Source organism: Neoarius graeffei, chromosome 27 (assembly GCF_027579695.1).
Source record: "Neoarius graeffei isolate fNeoGra1 chromosome 27, fNeoGra1.pri, whole genome shotgun sequence".
Classification (NCBI taxonomy): Eukaryota; Metazoa; Chordata; class Actinopteri; order Siluriformes; family Ariidae; genus Neoarius; species Neoarius graeffei.
In genome coordinates this window covers 685,045-708,112 of record NC_083595.1, presented here as the reverse complement: position 1 = coordinate 708,112, position 23,068 = coordinate 685,045, and the positions used below count along the sequence as shown (strand labels likewise).

Here is a 23,068-nt window from a genome sequence, read left to right as displayed (position 1 = left end):
CCCAACGCCAGGACCCCGGTCCTGGGACGGGGCCACCGGGCCTCTTGTATGTCCCACATCAAGCCCGGGCCAAGGTTCTCCAGTGGGGTCACTCTTCCCCTCTCACCGCCCACCCGGGAGCTCGGAGGACCCTGGACTTCCTGAAAAGACGCTTCTGGTGGCCTAACATGGAGCAGGAAGTAAGGTCATTTGTCCTGTCCTGTGAGGTTTGCACCAGAACCAAGAACCCACGACAGCGTCCCCAGGGTCTCCTGCATCCTCTGACCATTCCCCGGCGTCCCTGGTCCCACCTGGCAGTCGACTTCATCACGGGTCTCCCTGAGTCACAAGGTAACATGGTCATTTTGGTCATTGTTGACAGATTCTCCAAGGCCTGCCGCTTCATACCTCTGTGCAAACTCCCCTCTGCTCTTGAAACAGCGAAACTTATATTTAATCATGTCTTCCGAGTCTTTGGTCTTCCACAGGACATCGTCTCAGACCGAGGGCCCCAGTTCTCCTCCCGAGTGTGGCACGGGTTCTGCAAGGTCATCGGAGCCACTGCCAGCCTCTCCTCTGGGTTTCACCCACAGTCCAATGGTCAGACGGAGAGGCTCAACCAGGACCTGGAAACCACCCTGCGAGGCCTGGCTATGGATAACCTGACATCGTGGAGCACCTGGCTGCCATGGGCAGAGTACGCCCACAACACCCTGCAGTCATTGGCCACCAAGCTGTCGCCATTCCAGTGCCAATTCGGGTTCCAGCCACCTCTGTTCCCGGACCAGGAGGAGGACGCGGGGGTGCCCTCGGTCAACCAATATGTGAGACGGTGTCGCAAGACCTGGAGCAAGGTCAGGAAGACCCTCATACAGACCTCCAGAACCAACCAGACTCAGGCCAACCGCCATAGAAGACCTGCACACACTTTCCGCCCTGGGCAGCGGGTTTGGCTGTCCACTAAGGACCTTCCGCTGCGGGTGGAGAACCGCAAGCTTGCTCCTCGCTACATTGGCCCCTTCAAGGTGGTGCACAGGGTGAACCCTGTCTCCTACCGGCTCCAGTTGCCCCGGACTCTGAGGATCAACCCCACTTTCCATGTTTCCCTGTTGCGGCCTGTACTGACGTCTACGTATGCCCCTGCCCCTAGGAACCCCCCACCCCCCCGCATCTTCCAGGGGCAGACTGTGTTCACTGTGCATCGCCTGCTTGACTCCCGCCGGGTCCGCGGCGGGTTGCAATATCTGGTGGACTGGGAGGGTTATGGTCCTGAGGAGCGCTGCTGGGTTCCTGCTCGGGATGTCCTGGATAAAGAACTGTGTCGGGACTTCCATTCGGCCCATCCGGATCGCCCTGGGAACGTCAGGAGACGCTCCTAGAGGGGGGGGTCCTGTTAGGACTTGGACTGTTTTGGCCTCTAGAGGCCGCTGTTATTTCCTTTTCGTGTCATATTTATTTTGGCCTCTAGAGGCCGCCACTGTTCCTGTGTTTTGTGGTTTTTTTTGTTAATTGCCTGTTAGTCCTAATTATCTTCACCTGTGTCCTTAATTAGTTTGTGTATTTATACCCCCTGAGTTCAGTCCTCTTGTCACGGAGTCTTTGTGCTGTTATGTTTATCTCCAGTTTCCTTTGTACTGTGTTTTGTGGATCTTCTGAGCTTTTGCATTTTTGCCTTTTTCTTTTTGAATTATACTCTTTGTTTTTGTTTTTTTGTTTTGCCCTGGATTGTATATAGTGTACATAGTATAAATAAACCTTTTGTTACTTTTTCTACTTCCGCCTCAGGCCTCTGTATTTGAGTCATTCCCCTGGTGGCCTAGTGGGGGTTTGCTGGATCATCACACCAACGAACCAGGTTCGAATCCCAGCTAAGCCCTAACATTTTCGAGGCTACATACATTATATGCGTATGAAGAACTTCAAATGTATTAAATTTATAACCAGGTTTTTGTGTTACACCTAGATAATCATTATAAATAACTGCAATGCCTTCTTTTATTTGCAGTTATTTATAATGATTATCTAGGTGTAACACACCTAGTCCACTGCAATGCCTTCTCCCCTCCTAGAACTGCCACCTTATTGTGGTGGAGGGGTTTGTGTGCTTGAATGATCCTAGGAGCTATGTTGTCAGGGGCATTATGCCCCTGGTAGGGTTTCCCAAGGCAGACAGGTCCTAGGTGACAGGCCAGACCAAGAGCAGTTCACCAAAAACCCCCTATGGAGAAAAAATCCAGGACCGTGACGTCACCCGGTAGGACGCAGCCGGGGCCCCACCCTGGAGCCAGGCCCGGGGTTGGGGCTTGTATGCGAGCGCTTGGTGGCCGGGCCTTTGCCCATGGGGCCCGGCCGGGCTCAGCCCGAAGAGGTGACGTGGGCCCGACCTCCTGTGGGTTCACCACCCACAGAGGTAGCAGTAGGGGTTTGGTGCAATGTGGATTGGGTGGCAGTCGAAGGCAGGGGCCTCGACGACCTGATCCCCGGACACAGCGGCTGGCTGTTGGGACATGGAATGTCACTTCGCTGGGGGGGGAAGGAGCCTGAGCTTGTGCGGGAGGTTGAGAGGTACCGGCTAGAGATAGTCGGGCTCACCTCCACGCATAGCTTGGGCTCTGGAACCCAGCTCCTCGAGAGGGGCTGGACTTTCCACTTCTCTGGAGTTGCCCGTGGTGAGCGGCGGTGGGCTGGTGTGGGCTTGCTTATAGCTCCCCAGCTCAGCCGCCATGTGTTGGAGTTTACCCCAGTGAATGAGAGGGTCGCCTCTCTGCACCTTCGGATTGGGGAGAGGGCTCTTGCTGTTGTTTGTGCCTACGAGCCAAATAGCAGTATAGAGTATCCGGCCTTCTTGGAGTCCCTGGGAGAGGTACTGAGGGGTGCTCAGACTGGGGACTCCATTGTGCTACTGGGGGACTTCAATGCTCACGTGGGCGACGACAGTGACACCTGGAGGGGCGTGGTTGGGAGGAACGGCCTCCCCGATCTGAACCCGAGTGGTGTTTTGTTATTGGACTTCTGTGCTAGTCACGGTTTGTCCATAACGAACACCATGTTCGAGCATAGGGGTGTCCATAAGTGCACGTGGCACCAGGACACCTTAGGTCGGAGGTCGATGATCGACTTTGTAGTCGTTTCATCTGATCTCCGGCCCTATGTCTTGGACACTCGGGTGAAGAGAGGGGCTGAGCTGTCAACTGATCACCACCTGGTGGTGAGTTGGATCCGCTGGCAGAGGAGGAAGCTGGACAGACCTGGCAGGCCCAAACGTATGGTGAGGGTCTGCTGGGAACTTCTGGCCGAGCACTCTGTTGGGGAGGTCTTTAACTCCCACCTCCGGGAGAGCTTTTCCCAGCTTCCGAGGGAGGCGGGGGACATTGAGTCTGAGTGGACCATGTTCTCTACCTCCATTGTGGACGCAGCTGTTCGGAGCTGTGGCCGCAAGGTCTCCGGTGCCTGTCGTGGCGGCAATCCCCGAACCCGGTGGTGGACACCGGAAGTAAGGGATGCCGTCAAGCTGAAGAAGGAGTCCTATCGGGCCATGTTGACCTCCGGGACTCCTGAGGCAGCCGACGGGTATCGGCAGGCCAGGCGTGCTGCAGCTCGGGCAGTTGCGGAGGCAAAAACTCGGAACTGGGAGGAGTTCGGGGAGGCCATGGAGAAGGACTATCGGTCGGCCTCGAAGAAATTCTGGCAAACTGTCCAGCGCCTCAGGAGGGGGAAGCAGTACTCTGCCAACACTGTTTACAGTGCGGGTGGGGAGCTGTTGACCTCGACTGGGGACATTGTCGGGCGGTGGAAGGAATACTTTGAGGATCTCCTCAATCCCACCATCATGTCTTCCACTGAGGAGACTGAGGCTGATGACTCAGAGGTGGACTCGTCCATTACCCAAGCCGAAGTCACTGAGGTGGTTTGCAAGCTCCTCGGTGGCAAGGCACCGGGGGTGGATGAGATCCGCCCTGAGTATCTCAAGTCTCTGGATGTTGTGGGGCTGTCTTGATTGACACGCCTCTGCAGCATCGCGTGGCGGTCGGGGACAGTGCCTCTGGAGTGGGAGACTGGGGTGTAGGTCCCTATTTTTAAGAAAGGGGACCGGAGAGTGTGCTCCAATTATAGGGGAAATCACACTTCTCAGCCTCCCAGGGAAAGTTTACTCCAGGGTACTGGAGAGGAGAATTCGACCAATAGTCGAACCTCGGATCCAGGAGGAACAATGCGGTTTTCGTCCTGGTCGCGGAACACTGGACCAGCTCTATACCCTTCATAGGGTGCTCGAGGGTTCATGGGAGTTTGCCCAACCAGTCCACATGTGCTTTGTGGATCTGGAGAAGGCATTCGACCGTGTCCCCTGTGGTATTCTGTGGGGGGTGCTTCAGGAGTATGGGGTTCAGGGCTCTTTGCTAAGGGCTGTCCGGTCCCTGTACGAACGGAGCAGGAGTCTGGTTCGCATTGCCGGCAGTAAGTCAGACCTGTTCCCAGTGCATGTTGGACTCCGGCAGGGCTGCCCTTTGTCACCGGTTCTGTTCATAATTTTTATGGACAGAATTTCTAGGCGCAGCCAGGGGCCGGAAGGAATCCTGTTTGGGAACCACAGGATTTCATCTCTGCTTTTTGCGGATGATGTTGTCCTGTTGGCTTCTTCAAACCAGGACCTTCAGCATGCACTGGGGCGGTTTGCAGTCGAGTGTGAAGCGGCTGGGATGAGAATCAGCACCTCCAAGTCCGAGGCCATGGTTCTCGACCGGAAAAGGGTGGCTTGCCCTCTCCAGGTTGGTGGAGAAGTCCTGCCTCAAGTGGAGGAGTTTAAGTATCTCGGGATCTTGTTCACGAGTGAGGGAAGGATGGAGCGTGAGATCGACAGGCGGATCGGTGCAGCCTCCGCAGTGATGCGGTCGCTTTACCGGTCCGTCGTGGTGAAGAAGGAGCTGAGCCAAAAGGCGAAGCTCTCAATTTACCGGTCGATCTACGTTCCGACTCTCACCTATGGTCATGAGCTTTGGGTAATGACAGAAAGAACAAGATCGCGGATACAAGTGGCTGAAATGAGTTTCCTTCGCAGGGTGGCTGGGCGCTCCCTTAGAGATAGGGTGAGAAGCACAGTCACTCGGGAGGAGCTCGGAGTAGAGCCGCTGCTCCTCCACATCGAGAGGAACCAGCTGAGGTGGCTCGGGCATCTTTTTCGGATGCCTCCTGGACGCCTCCCTGGGGAGGTGTTCCAGGCATGTCCCCCCGGGAGGAGGCCCCGGGGAAGACCCAGGACATGCTGGAGGGACTATGTCTCTCGGCTGGCCTGGGAACGCCTCGGTGTTCTTCCCGAGGAGCTGGCCGAGGTGTCTGGGGAAAGGGAAGTTTGGGCTTCCATGCTTAGACTGCTGCCTCCGCGACCCGGTCCCGGATAAGCGGAAGAAGACGAGACGAGAAGACGAGGCAATGCCTTCTCCTCTGCCAGTTTGATGAGGCTGGTATATATACTGTAACTGTATCCAGGAGGACTTGCTTCATTTAATGCTATATATTCATTTGGCTTAATCCATGTTTCAGTTAAACAAAGTACATTAAACTTCTGATCAGTAATGAGTTCATTAACCATTAGCGCTTTAGATGTAAGAGATCTAATATTTAATAGCCCCACCTTTAGATCAAAGGTGCTGGCAGCAGCTATACAGTCAGTATGATCGAATTTTATATTGATTAGTTTACTGCAGTAAACTCTCTGAAAATTTCTACCTTTTTGTTGAGCTCGGGGAACAGACACCGTCTCAATGTAGTGGACCCTGAGTGATGACTCTGTGCAGCTAGCAGACAGTCGGTTTAGCCTGTTCGTCTGCTCCCTGGCCTTGGCTCTGGATTGTCAGAAATTAACTAGGCCTGTTCTGAGACTATGACCTATGCTGCAGGAAATGAGAACAGCACCTTCCCGAGTGGGATGGATACCGTCCCGCCCTAACTGGCCAGCAGTGCCCTCAAAATTAGCCCAATTATCTATAAAGTCCACACTGTTTTCAGAGCACCACCTGGACAGCCTGCAGTTCAGCGACCATAACCTGTTGTAAACTATATCGCCACGCCGCATTGGGATGGGGCCAGAACATACTACAGCATTGGACATCGCCTTTGCTAATTTAAACACCTCTACAAAGTTACTCTTAGTAACCTCAGACTGATGAAGGCATATGTCATTAGCTCCTGCATGGATAACTATCTTTGAGAACCTGTGCTTGCCTAGGACCCTAAGATTACCTGCTATGTCCGGCGCCCTGGCTCCTGGTATACACCTGACTAAAGCTGCTGGTGCCCCTAAAGGCTGAGCTAATTTCATGTGCCGTATGATAGAGTCCCCTATAACCAGAGCTCTCTCAGGTTTCTCAGTGGGTGCGTCACTAAGGAGAGCAAACCTGTTTGACATGTGACGCGGAGAGGAGTGGTGCTCCCATGGGCTAGCCTCAGCGGTAGCTTTGGCTCTACACTTATGCTGCCAAGTCATCACCCATTCGCCCCGCTGTAAGGCCTCTAATGCCGGAGTTGGGGTATTACTAACTCCACCTAGGGCATCCAGACTTTCCCCTACAGAAACTACACTGTTTTCATGCTCACTGGCCTTCTCTAAAGCCTGGACATACGCTTCTAGCACTATAATCTTCTCCGTCGGAGAGCTAACTAATCTGCACTTATCACAAATAAAGCTAATAAAGCTATGACTAGCGACAAAGGAAGAATGACTAAACATCCTGCACTCAGCACACTGAGCAAGCTGAACGTGTGCCATGATGAAAAGATTCACATACCTTCTGTTGATATTAAAGCAGATCTGATGTAGATGGCCTCCGCTTGTGGTCTTTACACAGGGGGAGAGACAAAAAAAAAGAAAAAGAAAGCTTCTAGTCTCTGTGTTCTTCTGAAAAAAGAGAGAGAAAAAACAGAAAAAGGAACGCGAAAGTGGAAAGTACAAAAAGGAAAGCAACAGTACAATAAAATTGAAGAGGATACTGGAAATTTATTTGTAGAAAAAAGTTCAAAAAGATTAGTAATTAATGCCAGCACTCGTGGGAAAAAGGACTTGGCGCAAACAACTCAGGAACCAGGAAGTTCCTGAGTTGTAATGGGTAAGGCACTAACCTCCTAACCCAGGGATTATGAGTTTGAGTCCCACCTGGGATGTGGGGGGCCCTATAACCCAGAGATTAATGTGTCAAAACCATCCTCTGCTAGTTCTGAGATCTCTTGCACCAATGTTTTCCATGAGCCAGGGATTGTGGGTGCAAGTCCCAGGTAGCACACAAGCTGAGCAGAGTGGCACAGTGGGAGCATGCTGGGCCCATAACCCATTAGTTGATGGATTGAAGCCATCCTCTGCTAGTTCTGAGGTCTATTATGCCAGTGTGTTCCATGAGCCAGGGATTGTGGGTTTGAGTCCCAGGAGGCATGTGAGATGAGCAGAGTGGCACAGTAGGAGCATGCTGGGCTTCTAACCCAGAGGTTGATGGATTGAAGCCATCCTCTGCTCATTCTGCAGTCTTTTACACCAACATTTTCCATAAGCCAGGGATTGTGGGTTCGAGTCCCAGGCTGCACATGAGATGAGCAGAGTGGCACAGTGGGAGCATGCTGGGCCCATAACCCAGAGGTCAATGAATGGAAATCATCCTCTGCTGGTTCTGAGCTCTTTTACAGCAATGTTTTCCATGAGGCAGGGATTGTTGGTTTGAGTCCTATCTCGGGTGTGAGGTGAACAGAGTGCTGCACCGGAAGCACACTGGGCCCAGAACCCAGAGATCAAAACCATCTGTTGCTTTTTCTATCCAGTTTTCTTCCCAAAATTCCCAGCAGAGGCAAAAAACTTCATCTAACTATCTTACTATAAATTTATTCGCTGAAGGCAGCTCACTGGCCCACCATTCCCTGACCTTGAAAATTGTCCATAAGAGGCCTGATTTTCAGTGCTCTGTCACTAGTTTAGCATTGATCAGTGTCTTTCTATCATCACATAGACAAGCACATAGGCATTATGGAAATGAAATAATGCCCACCCTCAGTACCAATTTTGTCATAGTATGTTACTCATGTCTAAGACTCACAACTCAGAGCTGTTTTGGTATCAAAGATCCTGGTAAGTGAATAAGGAAATATCAGAGTTGATTTCATGGTTTTCTAACATTTTTCACCATGTTGTTCTTAAGCACAAGATATAAAAACACATAATATATAATTCACAGAAACATTTCCTGTTGACTCAGGGCAGTTAAAAGCAGAATGTCTGTACTCTTTCAAAAAACATGGAGAGGAAATGAGCATTTTGCTTTGTTGTGTGGCATATTAAAAAAAGGGCACTGGGAGTGACGGCAGTAAAAAAACAGGACACTTTGGAGCACTTTGTACACTCTGTGCACATTACAGCTGCTGCTTATTTTAACCAAGTAGGTGCCAGATGTTGAAATAATTAAGCACCAATGTGGTGCTAACCCTAACCCTGAGTTCACAAAAAAAATTTATTTTAGCTTTTCAGCCTTGACTATACACATATATACACACACTCATGTCATCTGGTTGGGGAGAGAGCCCGCTCTGCTCTCGCTCTCTTCCTTAAATAGGGCACGGCTGCTGGGAAGACACACAAACACAGGTTAATTCACATCAGGTGTCGTGATTCTGCCACTTACCTTCCCTGACTCTGCCCTCCGGTCACAGACCGACGCTTGACCACGCCCCCACTGCCACATACCCCCAACGCCTGACTCAGGCCGGGCAGCCGTCCAGCTCACAGCCGACTCCCCCCCCCGACGGGAGAGGAAGTCCGCCATGACCATCTGCGCCCCCAGCCTGTGGACCACCTTGAAGTTAAAGGGTTGGAGTGCCAGATACCAATGGGTGATCCGCGCTTTGGCATCCTTCATGCGGTGGAGCCACTGGAGGGGCGCGTGGTCCGAACAGAGGGTGAAAGGGCATCCCAGCAGGTAGTAACGGAGGGCGAGGACCGCCCACTTGATGGCCAGGCACTCCTTCTCTATGGTGCTGTAGCGCCCCTCACGCACTGACAGCTTTCGACTTATATACAGCACTGGACGATCCTCCCCCTCCACCTCCTGGGACAAAACAGCCCCCAGCCCTCTGTCCGATGCATCCGTCTGCAATATAAAAGGGAGAGAAAAATCAGGGGAGTGTAACAGTGGCCCCCCACACAGTGCAGCCTTTAACTCAGAAAAAGCCCACTGGCATTGCTCCATCCACTGGACCGGATCTGGTGCCACCCTTTTTGATAAGAGATCAGTCAGCAGGCTGGTGACGTCTGAAAAATTAGGTATAAACCTATGATAATTGCCAGCCAGCCCCAGGAACTGTCTCACCCCCTTTTTGGTCTTGGGCCTTGGGCAGGCCGCAATTGCCACTGTCTCGTTAATTTGGGGACGCACCTGCCCGTTGCCCAAGTGGAAGCCCAGATACTGTACTTCCACCCGCCCAATCGCACACTTCTTCGGGTTGGCTGTGAGACCCACCCGCCTCAGCGACCTAAGGACGGCCCTCAGATGTTGGAGGTGCTTTGGCCAGTCATTACTATAGATAATGATATCGTCGAGATACTGTAGGCGGCCGCATAGGTAGCGTGGGGGCGAAGGACCCTATCCATCAGCCGCTAAAACGTAGCGGGCGCCCCAAACAGCCCAAAAGGAAGTGTGACAAACTGGTGTAAGCCGAACGGTGTGGAAAAGGCCGTTTTTTCTGAGGATAATGGAGTCAAGGGGATCTGCAAATAACCCTTTGTTAAATCCAGTGTCGAGTAAAAGCGAGCCATGCCTAGTCGATCGAGCAACTCATCAATACGAGGCATTGGTTACGCGTCGAATTTAGACACCGCGTTGACCTTCCTATAGTCTACACAGAACTGGACCGACCCGTCGGCCTTGGGAACCAAGACCACCGGGCTGCTCCAGTCACTGTGGGACTTCTCGACGATGCCCATTTCGAGCATGGCCTCGAGTTCTTCCCGAACCACTTTTTTCTTGTGTTTGGGTAGCCTGTAAGGGTGGCTACGCAAGGCTTCTACAGACATACACTGGAAAAATAAATGATCAGAGGTTTCATTATTTTCACAAAACACACAATTCCTGGTTTCAATAATTAACCACTGTCGCAACAGATCACTGGATGGTACACTCCATTTAGAGTTTGAAAATTTATTTCTCTGGCTTTGGGATTTATCCGAAATTGTACATATTTTCTTTGTAAAATATGAAGTTATTTTTGATTAAATTTGTAAGATGCAATTTCTATAACAAATGGGGGACAACATTGATTGATTGATTGATTGATTGATTGATTGATTGATTGATTGATTGATTGATTCTTTATTGTCATTGCACATTACTATACAACAAAACACTGTTTGAGGGCTCAGATCACAGCAGCATATCAATAAATAATTATATATATATATATATATATATATATATGAGTGATTCCACGCTTATGGGTACTGAAATGGGGACATGAACTTATTTTTAAAAATTCACCTAAAACCATTCTTTTTTTACCATCAGGTCACAAAACATGTAATCTTTAATGAATTATATGTTAAAAGATAACTTTAATTTTCTGAGATGTAATAAAAACATATTTATATGCCAAAGTCAGAACGTAACAGAAGTGTTGTGGACATATATATTCTCAATTTTAACAATGTAGAATTACTTTTTGAAACATAGGAAGGTGATGTTTTAGCAAATATAATTAATAAACATGTGTAGTAGAATAAACATACACATTCTTTCAATAAGATTAACATGGTATATAGCTAGATTGTAATTAATTTGTAACAGACGCGAGATGGACAGTCGTAACAGAAGTAATGTAACAGACATCATTTTGGAACTCATAGGCTTGACTTTGGCATATAAATATGTTTTTATTACATCTCAGAAAATTAAAGTTATCTTTTAACATATCATTCATTAAAGATTACATGTTTTGTGACCTGATGGTAAAAAAAGAAATGGTTTTAGGTGAATAAGTTCATGTCCCCATTTCAGTACACATAAGCGTGGAATCACTCATATATATATATATATATATATATATATATATATATATATATATATATATATATATATATATATATATACACACACACACACACACAACCTTTTAAAAGCAGCATAATGGCATATAAGCAGTAGTATAAATTGTTAAAAGTTAAAGTCCTTCCCGCGCTGTGTGGCGCCGATCTCCATTTCCACAGCCCTCGGCCTCTCGCCTATTACATAGCTAGGGTTACAGTGGGGGGCTAGTCCTCTGGTAACCATGAGAGTTTAACTCCCCACTCACATCTGTATTGCAGCGTGCCTTGCCAGATGGTAGTAGGTACCATTTTTATGAGGGTCTTTGTTATGACCCGACCGTGACTAGAACTCATGATCTCCCGATCGAGAGGTGGACACACTACCACTAGCCGGTAGTATAAATTGTAGTATGTAATTATTTAATGTAGCCAAACACAGTAAGGTGCAGAGTGTGAGTCCAAGTCCAGATCAAGCCTCCAGCAGAGCTTTTACAGCCCTGGGGAAGAAGCTATTTTGGTGTCTTGCTGTTTGTGACTTTCTAACCCTAAGCCTTCCAGGAAGGGTGTCAAAAAGACATTGTCCGGGGTGAATGCAGTCAGTCCTAATCTTTGTGGCTCTGTTTCTCAGCCTGGCAGAGTAGATCTGTTCCAGGGATTGGAGAGGGTTACCAATGATGCAGTCCTGATGATCCACTGCAGATCTTTCCTCTCCTCTGAGGTGCAGCTGGAGAACCACACTATGCATCCATAGCTCAGAACACTTTGTATGGTGCACTGGTAGAAGTTGGTGAGCACAATCTGGATCTGGGACGGGACTTCCGTCTTGCTGGCATTCACTTCCTGGTTTGCTCTGCTGTGTAGAAGGGGACTTTGCCAGAATGTCTTGTTTGTTTCTTGTGCCATTTTTGTGCTTCCTGGATTTCTGCTCTTGGTGGCATGGTGGTGTAGTGGTTAGCGCTGTCACCTCACAGCAAGAAGGTCCAGGTTCGAGCCCCATGGCCGGCGAGGGCCTTTCTGTATGGAGTTTGCATGTTGTCCATGTGGGTTTCCTCCGGGTGCTTTAGTTTCCCCCACAGTCCAAAGACATGCAGGTTAGGATAACTGGTGACTCTAAATTGACCGTAGGTGTGAATGTGAGTGTGAATGGTTGTCTGTGTCTATGTGTCAGCCCTGCGATGACCTGGCGACTTGTCCAGGGTGTACCCTGCCTTTCGCCTGTAGTCAGCTGGGATAGGATACAGCTTGCCTGCAACCCTGTAGAAGGATAAAGCGGCTACAGATAATGAGATGAGATTTCTGCTCTCTGTTTTGCCTAGTCTTGTCACAGTTTTTTGCACTGTTTTTTGTCTCCAGTTTTTGTCAGAACTATTTTTCATGTTTTTTCATATTAGCTCTTTGTCTACCTCGTTGTTGTCTGGATTATTTTGCTATTTTTGTTCATTGACTTTTTTTGGACTTTAATTAAATCACTTTTTATTCATTGGATTGTCTGGTTTGTGTTCTGCTATTGGATCCTAACTCACCACATCTTGCTACCCTTAACAGTTTTATTCTCTGCTGGCTGTACAACAAATTGCCCCTCACAGAGATAATAAAGTTTACTATACTATAATGCATCAATCAAGTGGAAGTGAGTAGGGGGAGGGCAAAGTAGCTAGTTTTGGAAAGGGCCACAGAGTGCTTCCACTGGCGATGCACACAGCTGTGTGCATATTTTGCTCTCCCATACAATCCTGAGTGCTTGTACATTTTCTCTATGATTGGAGGCCTTGAATACATACTCTTGTGTATTATAAAATAGAGAAACTTCCCCTAATCCTGTCCAATTTCCATAAACAAATGCTCTTGGTATGGTCACTAACTTATAAGTACAACTTCTCCCCACATAGATGCTTCATCTGGAATAATCAGCACATTAAATATAAAAATAAATCCTTATTTTTTTTTCAATCCTGGTTCAACAACATAACTAGTAACACAACTACTCAATGATAATCAAAATCTGCTAAATTACTGAGTTCCTCCAAACATTTGGTATTCCTGTTACCCCAAAAGAGTTTGCCATTGTAATGGATGCCATTCCCTCTGGTATCCTAACTCTTCTCAGAGGGGCTGAAAAACCAGTTTGCTTAAGGCCAATTTATGCTGACAACCCAGTCCTCGCAGATGGCATCGCAGATGGCGTCTGCGAAGCCCCCCCTTCGCAGATGCTCTGCTCGCACCTCCCAAAAATTGTGACCACCGCAGACAGCGTCGCAGACAAGAGGGCTCTGATTGGTCCACTCTACATCCACTGTACACACACTTCCGCTTCCCTACTTTCCCGGTTTGGTTTGTTTTCACGACCGCCATTTTTAAAAACATGAGCGAAGATGGAGCAGCATGAAGAGCGGTTGATCGAGGAAGTGAGGAAGTACGTACATCTATATGACTCCAGTTCTAGTCATTATAAGTAACCCGAGGATAAACACTCCACTAACCACACCCACCAACTACTCCTAGCGATTTCACGACTTCGCGCCCCCTTGCGTTGTGGCGGTGAATAACATCGTGCACGCCTATTACTCCCCGCTCAATGATAAATTACAACTGTCTGCGAAAAGCTATCTCCGAAAGCCTTGTCGCAAGAGCATGCAGAGGCCTTTACCATCTCTGGACCCCATATTGACCTCAGTGGGTCAGGTATGCTTCTCTGTCACACACAAGAACAATAATCACAATATTCGTGCATTATTCCAGGCAGATATCACCACTATCCCCTCTGTGGTTCAATACTGGACTGGTCTTGTTGGTGACCTGAACTGGAGCAGTGTGTGGAGCCTCCCATACAGATACTTCCTTACAAAGTAAGGGAGGTGTCTTTCAAACTGATTCATAGATACTATCCTGCCAAGCATTATATGCTTAAGTTTAAGAGAGACATTTGTGTGGACTGTTCATTGTGTGAGACAGACCCGGAAACAATAATGCACCTGTTCTGGCAATGTCCCTTTACCATCACATTCTGGACAGAAATAACCTGGTACATTAAAGCCAAACTTGACTCTGATTTTTCTCTGTGTTGGAAATATGTACTGTTTGGTTTCTATAACAACAAAATAAAAAGAATTATATATAAATTTGTTGATAATTTTAGGAAAATGCCATATTCATAAAGCCAAGTTTAGTCATTCAAAACCTTCATTTATAGCCTTCAGAAAGGAAACTGAACAGGAAATCAAAATCACCTCTAACTCCAAAAACAAGAAAGCTGCTAAATTTTTTCATTTGTGCTTATTATTTTGTTTTTATTTGAAAACTCCCCCTGGCTCTTGGTTTGTTGTTTGTGTGTGTATTAATAACTGTATTTATATTTTGTTGCTGTTATTTTCAATAAAGATAAAAAAAGAGAGAGTGCTTGTGTTGCGTGGATAATTTTAGACTGCAGGCAGCTGCTCTACTGTGTTTATCATAGAAATACCCAATAAAAAAGTAGCTTGTATGGCCATTGCCATGCTACTTGATCAATAAAAGAGTTAAGCTACTGAAAAGCTATTTGATTCAGTAAATAGTGATGTTACTGAGAAATTTAGTTAAGTTACTCATGATGCTACTTGTAGTGACGCTACTGCCCAACACTGAATTTCCCTTTGGACGGACACTTTTTGTAGACATCAACAAGATTTTGACAGAAAGCTTCTTGGGCAGGGGGCGGCACGGTGGTGTAGTGGTTAGCACTGTCGTCTCACAGCAAGAAGGTCCCGGGTTCAAGCCCAGCAGCTGATGGGGGCCTTTCTGTATGAAGTTTGCATGTTCTCCCTGTGTCTGCATGGGTTTCCTCTGGGTGCTCCAGTTTCCCCCAAAGGCATGCAGGTTAGGCTAATTGGTGGCTCTAAATGTGAGTGTGAATGGTTGTTTGTGTCTATGTGTCAGCCCTGCAATGACCTGGCAACTTGTCCAGGGTGTACCCTGCCTCTCGCCCATAGTCAGCTGGGATAGGCTCCAGCTTGCCTGCGACCCTGTAGGACAGGATAAGCAGCAACAGATAATGGATGGATGGAGCTTCTTGGGCAGTGGTGCCTAATTGCTGCGACAGAAAAGCATTCACCCTATCATCTAGAGATTGGGAGTCCAAATCCTGATGTTCTCAAAAGTCAGGAAGGGAGAGGTGTCAACTGCAAGTTACACTAGCCAAATGTCTATGAGTTCCTACATATAGAAATGGGTAGACAGCTGGTGTGTGATGCTGTATGAGCAGCAGTTCAAATAGATGCTGGCTTTATGTGCCCCAGAGGAGTCTTTATTATTCCAGCCCCAGAGAATTTTAGCTTCTGGCAGAAAACAAACAAACAAACAAACAAACAAAAAACCCCAATCCGGACATGTTCAGAACAACCAAATGGGTCCAGGCATGCAACATTACACTTTTTAAAATTACATTATAGTTGTTATTAGTAGAAGTGTGTGAGGGTTAAGTCAGTATCTCACTGGGCTGCGACAGCCTGCGACTAGTTGGAGACACAACAATTGTGATAAAATATGTGAATTAGCGACAATTTTCACTTGGAATCACACTGAATTGATATTCACATATTTTATCGCAATTGCTGTGTCTCCAACTAGCCGCAGGCTGTCGCAGCCCAGTGAGATACTGGCTGAAGAACTCGCACTTCCTGTCTCACGGAAACTGACTTGAGAAGGGTTCGTGACAGCTTTGCGACACCAGCGATGCATTTGCGGCTATTTTGAGAGAAATTTTGTCGCACTAATTTTTTGAACATGTTCAAAATATCAGCGATGAAGGGGCGACACTTTGCAACTCATGCGAGGAAATTGAGAAGTCCCGCGAATGTTTCAAGACACTTGAAACTACCTCGCGCATGACGTTCGCAATTTGTCGCAGCCCAGTGAGATACTGGCTTTTGGGTTCGGCTGGGATAGGCGTCCTCTACCCTGAAACTCCGCTCCAGTCCAGGTGGTGGCGGTAACGCGTCCAGTAGCTGCTTCTCCAACCGCCAGAAAACACTGGAGAAGAAAAAGCCGCTGCTCGCCTGAGCCGCTTTAGCCCCTCGAGTTATAAAAATAAAAACGCGTTATTGTGTCTGGCTCTGAGGATTTAAAACCCTGAGGTAAGTTAAACTGAAGGTGTGCGGTCGAATCCCAAATATATCTCCACTTTACTGTTTTAGGAACTCCGTTCAGTATGAAATAATGCCGTGTGCACCCTAGATAGTGCACTATTTATCCACTCAGGAGAGAGTTGTAGTTTGGCTAACCTGCTTAGTTGTATATTGAAAGTATTTAAAGCTTCACTTCAAGTTTATTTCCATCACGGGTTTTTTTCCCTCTTTCTCTAAATTGTGACTTTCTCGCAATTCCAGCTTTTTATTTCTCAAAATTCCGACTTGATTTCTCACAGACTTTTTTTTTCTCGGGGCTTTTATTTTTTAAAATTATTATTATTATTATTATTATTATTATTATTATTATTATTATTATTATTAAGCTAATCAGGCAGAATCACCCCCTCTGCAGTGTGTTGAGCAGAAAGCTTTACACACTGAAAATGGATGAAATCATAGGGGAGGGTGATTCTCTTTTTGGGGCAACATTTCATGTCCGCATGTTTTACTTGCCCTGATTTTTGGCCAAACTGTGCCAAATATTAAAAAATAAGGTAAATCAATGATGTGTCAAGTGTTTGCCAAACATTATATGCAATTCAAATGCATTTAAAATATTATTTCATATTTTACACACCTTTTTGGTATCACATGCACTTAATTTTACTGTGTCCCACAGTGCCAGGTAATCAACATCATCTAGTAGAATGACATAAAAAAATATATTTATATAAAAAACTCTTTCACAGTTGAATAGACCAAACTAAGTTTTATTAAATCATGTAATTTAATATGGTAAAGTTCTATTTCTTATATACTATTTTAATCCTACTTTACATGTCTCAGTAGTAATTTTCCCCCCTGTTAGAATGAGTGTCATTGCGATGTAATAAAAAACTACAATTCCATACAAGCCATTTACAGGAAGTGACATCATTTTGGAGGCATTTTCAAACTGTGGAAACTGAGGTAAGCTTCTACTAAGACTCTCTCCTCACTATTTTTTATCTTAAACATGTTACTCCCTTATGGGTCAAGCTTAAAGTTCCCCCCTGTTAAGCTAACTTAAGTGGAATGTTAATTCAGTTTTTTTTTTTTAATATTCAATTTAGTTATTAAAGTAGTGTTAATCTACTGAAGGTCAGATAGCTAATTTTTCATCTATTAAGGAGCTAGCATGAGATTAGCGAAAAATTTTCCACCCTGTCGGGTTCCCCCCTGTTAGAACTATGAGCCTAACAGGGGGGAATGGGAATCTTCCAGGGTGGAAATATTTAAATTATATTATTGTTGTTATTATTATTATTATTATTATTATTATTATTATTGTCATTATTACTATTGTTATTGTTATCGAACCTGCAGTTCATGGCAAGCCCTCTTTACAGATGTGGGCTTTTGTCAACTAAACACCTGGAAGAGCTGACAGACGCATCCATGTACAACACTGTATCCAAATCCTGTGCCTATGGAGAATGTGGCACTTGTAAGACCACGGCCATCCCAACACTCCGGCCTGCCACAAATGGTCCCCTGAAATTCCAGCAATGGGCAACAGAATGCATTTCATCAGAGGACAAGAAATCCATCATAACAGTGAAGAAAGAGCGTACCATAACGGAGGATGAGGCTAACGGAATTCCAAGACAGGATGGTGAAATTCAGATGCCACCTATTTAACATCCGCTGGCAATACAGGGCATACAGGGAGCTGAGGGAGAATCTGCTGAGCCACGAGTGCCTGCTGCACATAGACTTTAGTGAAAATTATGTGTGCCAATACAGTGATGAGGTGCAGTCTGTGCATTTTGGGGGGTCCCACCAGCAGGCCACCCTCCACACAGGCGTGCTGTATACAGCACAGAATCCTCCCCTTCCGTTCTGCTCAATCTCACCCAGCAGACGGCATGACCCGCCGGCAATATGTGTCCACCCAGTGCTGGATATGATCAAGACAAAGTTCCCCGAAGTCAGCTGCCTGCACTTTTTCAGTGATGGCCCAGCGACACAGTATCGACAGAAGGGGAACTTTTTTCTTCTATCCAGGGAACCATTCAAAAATGGGTTTCAAGAGGTGACCTGGAGTTTCTTTGAGGCCAATCACGGCAAAGGGGCTCCAGACGGTGTTGGGGGCACCCTCAAACGTTCAGCAGACAGGCTTGTTTGCATGGGCATTGACATACCATCTGCTGAAATGCTCTACACAAAACTGAAGGAGCGGGAATCGGCTGTGCAGCTGTTTTTTACAAGGGAGGAGAGTGTGGAGGCCAAAGTGCATGAAATGTTACAGGTAAGAGTTTTATTTTACCCCAGACTTGTGCCACACCCACCTATAATGGCGTTTCAGACTTGTATTGATATGCACTCTCATTCATTTGCCATCTTTCTGTTGTATTTTAAATAGCTACCCCCATTGACAGCCATCAAAGGGACCATGCGCATACACCAGGTCCTCAGCAAACAGAGAAGCAAGATCCTCTACAGAGATGTCTCTTGTTTCTGTAGAAGACAGCAGGGGGTGATCGACTGCCCCTGCTATGAGCTGAAAGAGGCAGTCTTGCAAGAGGAGGAAGCTCAAGGGCAAGAGATGACGAGAGCCTCTCGGCCAGAGGTATTCGGCGCCGACCATGTCGGAAGGTGGGTTGTGGTCGAGTACGACCACGACTTCTACCCTGGAGTCATAACTCGGGTAGAAGATGGAAATGTGGAGGTGGACTGTCTACACAAAAAAGGGATCAACAAATTTTACTGGCCAAGCCCAAGGCGAGATATAAGCTGGTACGATGAAAGCCAGGTGCTCTGCCTCATCGAGCCAACAGCCGAACCAACAGCTCATGCAAGATACTTGCAGCTTAATACAGCCACATGGAAACTCATTGAAGAGCAAATGTAATGAACCATAATGATTAACTGATATGTGAATGAAATTATATGTATGATGATATGTGATGATATATGTGATTTGTGTTATTGTTATTGTTAGGCTATAATAGCTAAATGTTGTTGTTTTTATTATTGTTATAATGGCTAAATTGAAACGTATGCCATACCGCAGATGAAATGAAATATGTGATGATTTGTGTTTTTCATTGATAACTTTTAAATGTTTGTTCCTCAAACTTTTATTCACATCTTTTAAGGATTACATAACTAAATAAAAAATAAGTATTGTGTGAAATAGGTGTTGTTGTATGATTTTAAATACTGAAACACTGCTTCCACCCTGTTATGTTCCATTCCACCCTGTTAAGTTAAATGGTTTTTTTTAAATATTTTGACATAATCACTAACTCTTGTTAATATGTTTGTGCTACATTGGAAGGTTAGGAATATTAAATGCACCTATATATGTAGGTTTGAAGAGATGACAATTTGTCCAGTGATGTCAGTAAAAGGGATGTTCAAAAAAGTCATTTCATATAGGATACACCCATATACTGTTTTATTATCAAATAACTTTTTATAGATTAAAACTAAATCCTATTATGGGATCAAAAAGGACAAATTATTACTATGAAAATGTTCTTATTCATCAATATTACTATATTGAACTATATGCAGTTTATAGGTTAATGTCCCTAACAGGGTGGAACACTTTCAGCAACAACATTTAATAAAACTACCTGTAATTATTACTATATTCATCCCTGAGCTTGACCTTTATGCATTTCTTATAAACATGTCAATATTGAAAAACAATATGAAAAAATATATTCCACGAGTATTTTTTTCCCCAACTTTACAAACCTGAAATGTTGCCGCAAAAAGAGAATCACCCGGGACTGTTTTAGGCATGGTTTCCCGAACAGGGAGGTCTTGTTGTTGGAAGAATCGTATGGTGTTGAGCTCGAAACCTCTTATCCCTGGAGAGAGAGAACTGTGTCTAACAATTAGTTCTGGCAGCAATGAAACCTCTTACTTTAACTCAGGGCTGGTTTTATACGCAGGGCTTTATTAGGCACGAGTGTTGGGAGTAACGCGTTACAAAAGTAACCAATTACTGTAATGCATTGCTTTTTGCAGTAACACGGTAATGTAAGGCATTACAGAAAAAAATTTGGTAATATTTTACTCGGTACAAATGTCAGTAATGTGCGTTACAATGCATTTTTAACCTGGAATGAAGTGGGTTTTTTTCCTTCATACAAATTCGCCAAAATCACGCGAGATCAGCAGAGGTGAAACGTCCGCGCAAAATGTTTCGCTTCCTTTTCCTTTATTAGGCTAGTCAGACAGAAGAGAGAGATGAGTGAACCTGCAGCTGATCTAACGTCGGATAGCACATTCTCCAGATGGGCACACGCCCATTACTTGTGAAAAATAAGGATGTGAAGAACATCGTAGTCAAATGCACTTTGTGTGCTAAACCTAAAGAACGGTCCACCTCCCGAAATAGCACCAGTAATTTAACTAAACATTTACAGAGGTGCCACAGTAACATAGCCTGGCTAACGTGACTTCAAAGCTCTCTGAGCATTTGGTCTGGCCAAGCTATTAAGCCAAAACGTTTCCCAGAGCCCGTGGTTGACCCGCCTCCCTGAAATGCCTCAGTTTGCTACTGGTCGAAGCCAGAAAAGGCTGTGACGAAGCTTAAACCAATCACATCACTCTTTCGTCTGACGTATGCGACGCGACAGGGCTAACTGGTAGATTAAACTCTTACCGAAGCCGGTCGGGAGCAAGGCGAAAACGTCCTTCTTTCAATAAATGCCTCCAGGGCTGCTCCTTGCTCCGTTTTCATTGAGAACTTCCCGTTGAATGCTTTCAATACAGCATCTACCGCTGTGTTAAAGGCTTGCCGCTGCTTCATGTTCGTGATGTGAATAAAGCGCTTCCGGCATAGATTCTGTAAACAATCTATGGCTTCCGGTCGCAGTTCTACTACGTCACTGCCTTGAACACGCCTCTACCCAGGGCCGTTGGAGATGCTCAAAGTTGATTGGTTCCCGATTTTTCGGGAGCTTGGAAATGCTGTAGATAGCCTGCCTGGCCAGACTAAGCTCGGAACAGGCCCTCGTGTTGCGTCACGCTTAGGATGGGCGGGCCCAGGCTAACAGTAACATGAAGTTAGCAAGGAAGCAAGCGGAGGATGAGAGTGGCGATAAAATCACCAAGCAGCCAAAATTAACGTTCTGCCGCTCTGAGATGCTCCTTCAGCCTCAGGAGGTGAGGAAGCTTGTGGCGGAGATTGTTGTTGAAGATATGCTGACTGTTTGTTTACATTTTTGTCCTGTATAACTGAGGTTTTTTTTCTGGTCGGAAGTCAGACTAAAGTGATTGAGCTGCCTTTCCTTCGAGGGCTAATAGGCCTAATCACTTCAATATCAGTAAAAGCACTTTGATTTTGTTATTTCTAATTCTGTTTTTCTAAATGTGACTGGGTAGCCTCATATAGCTAATAGTCATTGTCTAGCTGTGATTTAAAAGGCTTGTGGGTTTTTTTTCAGGCCAGTTTTATTGTAGGCTACGATTTGCCATAATATGTTCATTTTTGTTAAATTTCTGAAATGGAGTCATATCCCTTAGGGCTAATCTTTTTTTTTTTTTTTTTATGAAGCATAAACTATGCTTAATGCTGTAAACTTGAAAACAATAAAGGCATAGAAATGCTAATTTTGTATCCTGTAATATCTTTAGACATTACAATACAGTTCAATTAATGTTAATATGAATAGGCCTAAAGTTACAGTATTTCTGTCACAGTTTGCCAGACTTTCACCTTTTGTCTGTTCTTGCGATGATTGTTCCTTGTATTGTGCCATGAGCATCACTGTGGCTATTATATTCTAGTGTTTTTAACCATCAGCCTAGCTCAGTCAGATACCACATCACCTTCCACTGGATGTGTGATGAGCTAATTGAGCGTCTTGAGCTACATTTAGATTGCCAAATCCATACTTCCAGTTATTTTGATGAGAGCAACTTAAAAGTAATGCAATAGTAGTGTAATGCCTTACATTTTAAATACAGTAATATTGTAATGTAACTAATTACTTTAAAATGACAGTGACAAGTAATAGTAAATAATGCAAAACAGTTTTGAAGTAACTTGCCCAACACTGTTAGGCACTGCAAACTCATTCTTCTACATGTTTCTTCTTCTTAAACTTATTCATCTTCCGTACAAATTTCGATTTCGAATAACCCAATAACCGTACATCGCACACAGACAAACAATACATCAAAACGTGTGGCTCGATCGGACTCGCTGTGCTATTACTTTGTTCAGCATTCTACGATTTTTTTAGCGACGTAGTCGCGAAAAAAATCACACAATTTCCCATTCATTTCAATGGGAATAAATGAAAAAAATCACACATTTTCAACGTTTTTCAAACATCTGCTGCTCTGGCATGCTTTCACCAAAGGGGTGTTCACACGGCAACTTTTACTCCGGTGTAGCACCGGGGCTGCCCCGGTAGAGCGTTCACACGGTACAAAGTTATACCGGTGTAGCCCCTGAAAGCTGCTTAAACCGGTGCAAATCTAACCCTGCTCGGGAGGTGGTTTAAAGCAGGGATGAGAGTTTTCCGCTTTTTGGCGGAATTCCGCTTTTTTTCAGTCAAAATGGACCTTTTTTATATTGTTGCAAATCCGTTGAGAAAATTTTAGGGGGGTAGGGTATAGGGATGTTAACCGATGACCATTTGACCGGTGGTTGACCAAATCAACGTCAACTGGTTAATTTTTTTTTGGTTGTCAGTTAAAAAAAAAATCAATCGTTTTGAAGCTGCCGATTTTGGAGCGGAGAACCTGGAATTCTGTGTTTGTAAACGCTTGGGGCATGCCATGCGGTGTAAGGATGACAGCTGACGAATCAGAAACACCCATTCAGTCATGTCCCGCCCTCCCGCCCCAGTTAAAGACAGCTAACAAATCAGAAACACCCATTCAGTCATGTCCCGCCCCAGTTAAAGACGGCTAACAAATCAGAAACACC

The 23,068-nt window shown here is 45.7% G+C and overlaps 2 protein-coding genes across 2 annotated transcripts in view; both read left to right on the top strand.

The window, feature by feature from the left end:
• Positions 1-15,989: 15,989 nt before the first annotated feature.
• The window catches only part of LOC132874725 (zinc finger protein 271-like), a 59,559-nt gene continuing 52,480 nt past the window's right edge, over positions 15,990-23,068 (top strand). The window contains exon 1 of the mRNA XM_060911097.1: positions 15,990-16,134. The gene's annotated coding sequence lies outside the window, so the exon portion shown is untranslated. The remainder of the gene's footprint in view (positions 16,135-23,068) is intronic.
• LOC132874730 (uncharacterized) lies at positions 16,975-19,217 on the top strand. The gene is made up of 2 exons (XM_060911108.1): positions 16,975-18,418; positions 18,533-19,217. Exons 1-2 carry the CDS (start codon positions 17,753-17,755, stop codon positions 19,019-19,021), a joined length of 1,155 nt encoding a protein of 384 aa, XP_060767091.1. The 5' UTR covers positions 16,975-17,752; the 3' UTR covers positions 19,022-19,217.

What these genes read in the sequence shown, in the direction of transcription:
- LOC132874730 (XM_060911108.1), top strand. Translation starts at nt 17,753, where the DNA reads ATGAGGCTAACGGAATTCCAAGACAGGATGGTGAAATTCAGATGCCAC. An exon ending in AAGTGCATGAAATGTTACAG is followed by an intron (nt 18,419 to 18,532) that starts GTAAGAGTTTTA and finishes TATTTTAAATAG; the next exon opens with CTACCCCCATTGACAGCCAT.